At 35.6% G+C, this 10,158-nt stretch overlaps 1 protein-coding gene across 3 annotated transcripts in view; it reads right to left on the bottom strand.

Moving 5' to 3' along the window:
* The window catches only part of LOC107727387 (uncharacterized), a 36,533-nt gene extending 32,709 nt beyond the window's left edge, over positions 1 to 3,824 (bottom strand). For 2 of the 3 annotated variants that reach the window (XM_016537245.1, XM_016537247.1), the window contains exon 1: positions 3,056 to 3,386. In XM_016537245.1, the coding sequence (XP_016392731.1) occupies positions 3,056 to 3,134 (79 nt within the window). In that variant the 5' untranslated portion in view covers positions 3,135 to 3,386. Of the gene's footprint in view, positions 1 to 3,055; positions 3,387 to 3,493 lie in introns of those variants that run through there. The other variant, XM_016537246.1, reaches the window with a different exon arrangement.
* Positions 3,825 to 10,158: the final 6,334 nt, after the last annotated feature.

The raw sequence follows: 10,158 nt of genomic DNA, 5'->3' as shown, positions 1-10,158 counted from the left end.
GCCAGTTGTGAACAACAAGAATAAAAAATCTTTTGGTTCTCTGTTGAATGGAAGTGCATCAGGTTTTCAAATGATTTTAAGCTACTTGATAATTTAGTTAGGGGATGCAGTGGGATCAGTATATGTGTTTAGGGATGCTCTTGTCTGCAGACACGTCATGACACATTGTGATTGTAGGTGGAGAGGTCAGAGCAGGCCAGGGCAGGTCTTCTATTTTTACAGCCAGGAGAATGTTAGAACCCTGTTAGCACTTGGGTGGCCAGACTGAGCGACCCCGAGAGCATATGAACCAATAATCTCTGTGCTAGAGTCTGTATATGGCCTGTTTTAACATTGCATTGAAGTTTTATTTATTTTTGCAGGGGAACTTTTTTTAAAATATTATTCGCATTTCCCCCCTCATTTTTCTTCTAAAATGAGCATTTTTATCAGGCTCCTATATTTATGTTCAGTCATTTGACTTTAATTGCATAGAAAAGGACGACCTATACATTGCAATTAGAGTAACATTACTGAACCTAAACATATGAGCCTGATGAAAATGCTATTTTTAGATGAAAATTTCAGACTGCACTTAGAGGCTTTTGCATCTGAACTCTTCATATATATATATATATATATATATATATATACATCAGTGTTATATTAATATATATTGGTATAATAATTTTAATTATATTTTCATTATTTGTTATTTTCTGGTTTTACTTTACTAAATTTAGTTAATGATTTTGTCATTTTTATCTGTTTTTAAATGTATTAATTGATTTAGTTTGTTATTTTAGTACCTCAAATTAAACTAAACAAAAACAGGAGTTATGAAAGTTGTCAGTTAATGTTTATTTTATTTCAACTAATTATTATTATTATTATTATTTTGTAGTTAACTATAATTACCCTGAACCACATAGCAACACCCTAGCGACCACCCAAAAACTCCTTGCATCATGGACGCAATTGTTTTTACAGGCAAACCCAAACGCCTCCCAATGAGAATGTAAATGAAAGTTAAATCCTTTGACGTTTTTTCTTTTTTTCCTCTTGAATTGCTCTTTGCTGAAGGAGGTGACAAAGGCCAGATGTCAGGTTTGATGAGGTGTGAAATACAGCCGTACACCTTTTTTATCCCTTCTTCCTAATCTAAAGCCAGCAGACCTTTTAGTGCCTCACACCTCTCTGTCTCTCTCATCACAATGCCAGAACATTTTCCCTGCACTCTTTCTGTGCAATGGTTTTGACCCTAAGGAGTCTTTCCAGAAGCACATTATCAATGCGAACTGAGCGGGCCGGTCTTTCATTATCTAACACCATTAGGATAAGACAAGAATGTGCGGGAGCAGTAACATCAGTCAAGCCTTCAGGCAAACTCACCCCACTCTTCTCCCTTCATTTGCTTCGAAAAATACCCATGAAATTGTAGATTTCTGAGGAAACTGATGATTTTTTTGGAGAGTAAGATTACTTATATCTACTTAAAGTTTTCCACTTGTGACCACAATAAATGCACGAGTACTGCAAACCTGACAGTGACGAATCATCTGTTTTCGTCCATCTGAATGTCAATTTCAAAATGATGATATCTCTCATCTAGTCCCTTCAGGTCAGTTTCACATCCGTATTACTTGAGTCACGTGTCAGTGATTTCACACACTGGCTGATCTTACGCATGAAGAATTTGACTGCAGCTGTGCCTGTTTACAGTTATGAGTCACGTATAATATAACTCAAGGAGAGGAGAAGAGCCCCACTCATGAAGCTGTCACCACTAAAACATTCACATCTGATATCACTCCGTTTCTTATGATGCTCTCGCTTGAAGTTGAAACACCTGTGTGACACTCTCCTCCCATTGTCTTCCATCACTATAACACACATACGAATCATCTAAACTGGCATTTATTATGAATCACACCCACGTATTGACCTAATTCAGTCTGTATAAAAGATAAACAATCACATGAGAAATCCTGTGCATTGCTATATGCTTTATAGTGTGAGTGTTACAACCCAACACAGTAACACTTTAGATTAGGGAACACTATTCACTATAAACTAGTTGCTTATTACTTGCATATTGGCTGTTTATTAGTACTTATGAAGCATAATGCATGACCATATTCTAGATCCCTTAACCCTATCAAATAACATAACTACAACAACAACAGCTACCTTACTTACTATTAATAAGCAGCAAAAAGGGTTTATGGAGAACTCTAGTTAATAGTGAATATGTCTATATATCCGTAATAAAATAAATAAATAATATATATATATATATATATATTTTTTATTTTTATTTTTATTTTTTTTGATACAAGAACCATCCATTGATTGAACAATCCGTCTGTTGGCAATTACAATTGCATAAGATAAAGTCTACAAAATGCTGCTGTGTTTTACAATAAAATAAAACAAATGGCTCATAAATTGTCTCTCATTAAGCTGACGTTTGATTTGAATGCCTTATTAATTAAACGCAAATCTGCCCCTCTGCCACATGTTTTTCTAGTTAACACCAAAGCAACACAAACGACTGTAGTTAAAAACAGCATTCTGTGTATATGTAATAAAGTTTGTGGCTGAAGCTTGTGGGTTTTCTATATGAGCTCAGCTTTGCAAGCTAACTTTATTGAAATGACATCAGCTCAACTCTACACTCTAAAAAATGCTGGGTTGTTTCAACACAACTTTTGGTAAAATATAGACTAGCCCAACTTTTGGGTTAAATTTTTAATGTAAAAATTTAACCCAACTGTTGGGTTAGTCCATATTTGACCCAAAGTTGGGTTGAAACAACCCAGCATTTTTTAGAGTGTACAGTACCTGTGGAGCTCATCTGATGATGGTTAAATGACTGTTTTTGAAGATAACCCGACCATGTTCAACCAAACAGATGACGCCTCAGAGTTCAAATGACAGGTTTCTAAATATCCGCCAACACCTCAGCCAGACAAATTACTAGCTGCGCTGCACATCCAGGTGTTGCATAGAGCTGAGCGGGTGAAGCAATATGACTCCATGCATCCAAAGCAGAAGACTGAGTCACAACACTTACCTTTTCTCCACGGGGCAAGGATGGAGAAAGACTTGTGCCAGCTGAACACCATGCTTGGTTTCCTCCTCTTAAGACTCATGGTGGACGTCCAAAACTTCAGTGGTAGTTTTCAGTGTCAAGAGGAAGAAAACCCTCCTTGTTGGCTTATTCAAGCACACCTCATATCTTAGTGCTGATTGATCTTCTTTCTCCTGAATCAAGTGCTCAAATAGTTCAAATGCTCCACAAAGGTGAGCTGCTTGGAGTATATCCAGTTTTAAGCATATTGTCAGAATAGTACAGGAGTGTGTGTGAGAGACACAGAGGCTGGTTGTGAAGGAGCGTGTGCTGTCCTCACACTGAGGAGAACGAGCAGACTGCCTACAGAAGATAGAGCTGAGCGGGTGAAGCAATATGACTCCATGCATCCAAAGCAGAAGACTGAGTCACAACACTTACCTTTTCTCCACGGGGCAAGGATGGAGAAAGACTTGTGCCAGCTGAACACCATGCTTGGTTTCCTCCTCTTAAGACTCATGGTGGACGTCCAAAACTTCAGTGGTAGTTTTCAGTGTCAAGAGGAAGAAAACCCTCCTTGTTGGCTTATTCAAGCACACCTCATATCTTAGTGCTGATTGATCTTCTTTCTCCTGAATCAAGTGCTCAAATAGTTCAAATGCTCCACAAAGGTGAGCTGCTTGGAGTATATCCAGTTTTAAGCATATTGTCAGAATAGTACAGGAGTGTGTGTGAGAGACACAGAGGCTGGTTGTGAAGGAGCGTGTGCTGTCCTCACACTGAGGAGAACGAGCAGACTGCCTACAGAAGGACCATCAGCAGCTGGAGGAGGGGTGACGGATCGCCAGATGGAGGGAGGGGAAAGACTTCGGAGAAAACCTTTGTGTGTGTGTGTGTGTGTGTGTAGAGAGAGAGAGAGAGAGAGAGAGAGAGAGAGAGATAGTGGGAGATGTTGGAAAATGTGTTTTGCAATCATATGCCAGTGAATAAGAAGTTCAGACACAAACCGTCAGGCTGTTCTGTCATTTTAAATTTGACATATAGCTTTCCCATAGTGGACAATCAAAATTCCTAAAGAATCTCAATCCCCATACTCCTAGTACAACAGTCTGACTTTATTTTTTATACATTTATTTTGCCTTATTTTCAAATTGTTTTCCTTTCATTTTAAGTTACATAAAGCTAACATACCCTTATGAAATGTTGTGTACTTAATTGTATTAAATGTGCATAATTGTAGTGCTTTCAATTTTTTGTTTTTGCAGATAATATAATGAAACAAATGGCCACCAAACTATACTTACAGAGAGACACTTTCATGTAGCTGTTTCTTAGCACACTTAAGTACAATTTTAAGTGCACTTTACAATAATTTCAATTTGAAAGTTTTAAGTTTAAAGTATATTACGTGTAATAATCCTTTGACATTTTTAAAGTACACTTATTTTGATGTGTTGACTAACATACTAAAGTACATTTTAAAAATATATTTGATTACAATTTTAACTGTAGTGTGTTATTTCATATTACATTTAAATTAAATATATTTTAAATTGCAACATTATGATGACAAATGTGTAATTACAAATATTTAAATAGATGGCATACAAGTTTCAATAGAAATGACATTAAAGTATATTTTAGTTTACCATAAATGATTATCAGTACATTGGGAACTACTCTTTAACCCTATTTAAATAATAATAGAATTCATCATGAAATTACATATAAAAATGTACTTATGTCCTATTTAAGTGGCTCAAAAAGCCCCTTAAAGTTTAGCTAATTGCATAATATAAATTATACTATAATACATTTTCATTTAATTGCAGTTTACAAGCAATTAAGTGTCTGAAAATATTACTCAGTTAAGCTTAAGCGTTACCCTTTTTAAAAGTATAAAGTGGACTTCTTTTAGACAAGATTTTGTCAAGCCAACATTTAAAGTTTGTCTTGAGACAATTCCAAAAGAAAAGAAAAAATATGAAATTTATATATATATATCGTAGTCATTTAAACCCCAGTATCCTTTTTTTAAGATACACATAAACCAAAAAGCTCATGTTTCATTATTTAATAACAAAGTGTACAAATATTTCAGTTCATAGAAAAAGATGGAATTCAGATGCACCCACACACTACAGCTTTCACGGTCACAATGCAAGTCTTTCTCAGCCACTCCTCAGTTCAGACGTGGGAGGGAAAGCAAGACTGAAAAGTAACACAGCATTAGATGAAGCATCTCATTGTTCTGAGGGGGGGGAAAAACAATGCAGTAATTTGTCACATTTACTTCTTTTTCTAATGTTTATTACAGCCTAACTATATCTCTGACGACAGATACGGTTTGTTTGTTTTTTTGACACTGCTGACATCTGATGCCATTCTGGTTCTCTGTTGTTTTGGTAAAGAACAGGTGAGGACATTAGTGGGGGGACAGACACTATCGAGTGGTTAGGGATCGCCCTGGGCTAGAAGATGAAGCTAAGAATGGGTAATTACCTCAAACAGGCCTGGACAATGCTGAGGTCTCCAAATGCAGTCTCATTGTAAACCAAATGAAGAGCATGAAAGCCTCAGGTTCCCTGGATTTGTAATGCCTGTTGAATATGATTACATAGTTGCCACTCGATTGCATGAAACCTTTGTTATGCTTTCAACTATCACACAAAATTTGACTTTTAACTGTAAATGTGTTGTTTTCAGTTCCCGACCCCACGTAGAGTTCCTGAAAATCAAATGCAACAACGAAACCAAAATGATTTTTAAGCGGCGTGCTTCAGAACGCGGTCACGCAAGGGCGTTCCCAAAGCGATCTCGACGCAGCTCGAGTTCCTGAAGGGGAATCCAGGATTTCTCAATTAATAAGGTCTTAAAACAGCTTTTTAAAATACAATGTAAATACATAATATTTGGACAAGATTTAACCCATATACAGTAGTTTTGGTGTTTTTTTGTTTTGTTTGTTGTTGTTGTTGATGCAGCAATAAATAAATAATATTTTTGACTTAATACTTAATACTTAATACCATTTTTTTCAGTGTAACATTTCAAATTTTAGAAATTCTTTTTTTGGGATTATCTTAAATAATACTACATTGCTTTGAAGTGTTATATTTTAATTAATAACATTTTAATATCAAAATGTTAAAATATATTAAATATGTTAAAATAAAATAAAATAAAATGACTACTACAACTACTACTACTACTAATAATAATAACAGTTCTACACACAGTTCTATGATGGGAGCACGTCTCAAGTGAGATGTTCCCTACAGACTGTGCACAAACACATCTGGTTGTTTTTTGGAACCACACATAGATAGGATGTACAATAATGAGGAAAAGTTGTTTACTTGGGAACCTCCGATGTGATTTTTACAATGTCTTGTTGGTCTTGGATTGTGCAGACATCTATCTCTCCAGATTTAAAGCTCTGCATTTCGTATTGTTATATAACCCTTGTCTTTGAAAAGCATCGTAGTGGAACATTTCATGCTGCTTTGGAAGAGCTTCATGGGTGTTTCGCATAGTTTCGCAGAGGCTCATAACGAGGTACAGGAGCAATCCTGTCACGAGAAAGACTTCTGAGAGAGTTTGTAAATGAGAACTGAAAAGAAAATGAGTGGAATGTTTTAACAGCGATCTTGTTACGTCATCTATTTGGAGATTAAATATGCAGAGGAGTAAGATTTTCCTAATGGAAACTAAAGTGTGAACAGGTGAGCCCTTTCAAAGCCAGTAAGGGCACAGCAATTTGATAATGCTAAGTTATCATTCCATAATTAACAATATTGAATTTCACTTCAAATTCTATATATAAGTGGTCAGCTGTCTGAATTTCTCTTGTGTTTTGGTATAATATGAACTTTAATGGAAGATGAACCATATAGATTCACATAAACAACATATGTTCTTTATTTCTGGTAACTTTCATACCTTTGTTTGCTGTAGAGGTGGACATATGAAAGTTCATGTGGAAGTATGAGAAGCTAATCATTTCCAGATCTGCGGCAGTGACGTATTGAATATTTTCTTCAGTTGTTGGTTTTGCTTCACTGGCGATGTCGCTAACAATGATTCACTGATTCATAAACCAGATTCCTTATGGAAAAATCACAAGACGATACATGATAGGTGTGATCCCATTGTTTCAGAAGAGAATTATGCTTATTATTGGAATAATCACAGGGGGAAAGGGAAAATGGGTCAGTGGATTGTAGGGGGAGCGAGCTACAAATTACAGGGGAGGGTCAGTGTCACCTTTAATTCTTGTTTCAACATGCCCAGCCACCCTGCAAACCCCTTGAAAAAACAAACTGTGTAAAACTTTAAGGGACAGTTCACCCAAAAATGCTAATCCTGTCATCATTTTCTTACCCTTGTGTTATTCCAGACCTGTATGAATTTCTTTCTTCTGCTGAACACAAAAGAAGATTTTTTGAAGAATGTTGGCAGCCAAACAGTTGTTGGTCCCCTTTGACTTCTAGTATGAAAAACAATACAGTGGTTACCCACATTCTTCAAAATATCTTCTTTTGTGTTCAACTCATACACAGGTATGACGGTAAGTAAATTTGCCTTTAATACTGTAAAATAAATGCTGATGGTCAGTACAGGGTCCTAGTATATATTATATAGTATAGATAAAGTCATAGATATAGTAACAGCTATGATGCAAAACATTCATATCTCATATATCCATATGCACAGATTTTTTTAACATAACTTTCTGTAAAGATATTTAATAGATTTACTTCAGAATTGTAATGAATGTTTGTGTCCTTAATATATATTTTTTTAATTGTTGTAAGTGACTTTTGATATAGCCTATTTACAATTCAGCATGCACCTTTTTGCTAAACTGCAGAACTGCATTTATGCAAATGATAGAATTCATGAAAATAAATTCTCTTTTTCAAGAAACATTCATTTAGTGAAAGTCCAATTTTGTATTAATTTGACTGTTTTTCACAAATTTTAATCTTTTAACTTATTTGTGATTCATTGAAATAGCGCTGTGGTTTTTACGTTTTTATGAATGGTTTTAATGGATTCTGTCAGTAAGGTCAATAAGGTTTCTTAATATGAAATCATAAAATAGCTCTTAATAGTAAGACAAGAAAAAGTTTAAAATAGTTTTTTTTTTAAAACTACTTTTTGTGTTCTGGTCAAACTTTATTTTAAGGTCCAATTCTCACTATTAACTACGACTTTTGTCTCAATAAACTCCTAATTTGCTGCTTATTAATAAGGTAGTTGTTAAGTTTAAGTATTGGATTAGGGATATAGAATATGGTCATGCAGAATATGTGCTTTATTAGTACTAATAAACAGCCAATATGTTAATAATAGGCATGCTAATAAGCATTTAGTTGAGAACTGGTCATGTTACCGATTTTGTCAAATAATAAAACTTTTTTTTTTTTTATAATTTCATTAAATTGGGATTTTGTCCTCATAAATTGTAATCATCTCAAATCTCTCTCTCCAAATCATGCACGTCTCACATCGCCTCATGGGAACAACAGAGCAGTTTATTACTGTATAAGACCGTCATTCTCCTGGGATTCTAACATCTCGGGGAGCAAAACTAGCAGAGATGTTTATAAATGACTTGAGAGCTGTATATCTTGGCATATTTATTAAATATTACAGTCCAAGCTGATTCGAAATAAGCAGAACCATATGGGCCTCCAGTCGTACAAAGATCTTTTGAATTAATACTTTTGCTGATAGTAAGCGCATATCTGGTTCAGATGTCCACATTTGTATTCTGTTTGACACACACGCCATTTTTCTAGTCTTATATCAGATGGTCTGGATGGTTCAGGTTCAGGTGTTCCCTGCGGTACTGATGAAAACCAGAGATACGTTCCACAACAACATTCGTACAGCCTGCAGTCACCAAGCCCCAGAGCACCTTGTGTTTGATATTCCGTCACTCACATGATTTAAAATCATAATTTCCTTGATGAGATCAGACAGAGCTGTATATTTTCAGCCTGCAGCTGCAGTGAAGCCGGACGGACCACCCGTCACACCCCAAACACCATTTTCCCAAAACTCCCCAAACATTTCCCCTAATCTCATTTCCGCAAATTGAGGACCGTGCAACAAAGACATCAAATGAAATGCGGGCATCAGTTGAAAGTGGATTTTTCCTACATCGAGTGACATGTCCTTAATCAGAGGATGCATTTTTCTTCTTTGGAGATTTGTTTACCAGATTTTGGGTTTTCCTTTTTATTATTTTGTGGGTAGGCATCCGTTTATATGTGATTATCAACTTCTCAGATCAGTCCAATTTGTGTGTAAGTGCTTGACATTAAAGAGAGAAGTGGATGTTGCCTAAACCAAGAATAACCAAATTAGTAATTTACTTCCAGAAAACCTGACACCGTGTGTGATCAGGAATATAGTTGTTTTGATGTTTTTTCCTAAGAAAAACATGTGCGCTATCAGTGTTTCTGCCATCCTAAATCAGAAATTATTACATTTGGCTTTTCCTCCGTACAGAGGTGTTGACTTTACTTCAGGCCAGTGTTTACATGAGGATTGCAGGAACTGGGTCAGACTTGGATGGGGGTGGGGGCTTCACACACTCTGTCAGATATCTGTGACCTTAGTTATTAAATTATTCTTCGTGTTATCTTAAGTAACACTGAGCACTTTTAATAAATGTGACTGCATGCCTTTCTGATGGTGTTCGACTGGGTAAAAACATATGAGGTTTTCCAAACCTTTGACATGTCATGAAATTCTACATTCCAGGGTGCATCACTGGAAAAACAGAAAAACAGACTCTCCCCAAACTGAGAGGTCTCTGTTAAAAGCTGAGAAAATGCTGAAAACATATTTGATTAAAAATAATAATAATAATAATAATCATGATTTTCATCGTTGCTTAGCTGTTTATGTTTTTTGTTAAAGGGACAGTGACATTTTTGTACCCTCGTGTTGTTTCAAACCTGTATGACTTTCGTTCTTTAGTGGAAAACAAGCGAAAATGTCCAAGCTGCTCTTTTCCACACAATGAAATTAGACAGTGACAGTGCCACTCTCTACCTCAATAAACAAATAAATATTAAACAAATAAAAAT

The sequence above is a fragment of the Sinocyclocheilus rhinocerous genome, unplaced genomic scaffold (assembly GCF_001515625.1).
Source record: "Sinocyclocheilus rhinocerous isolate Xijiao unplaced genomic scaffold, SAMN03320098_v1.1 scaffold756, whole genome shotgun sequence".
In the NCBI taxonomy this organism is placed as follows: Eukaryota; Metazoa; Chordata; class Actinopteri; order Cypriniformes; family Cyprinidae; genus Sinocyclocheilus; species Sinocyclocheilus rhinocerous.
Note: the sequence above shows the minus strand (reverse complement) of the source record. Positions and strands in the feature narration are given on the sequence as shown.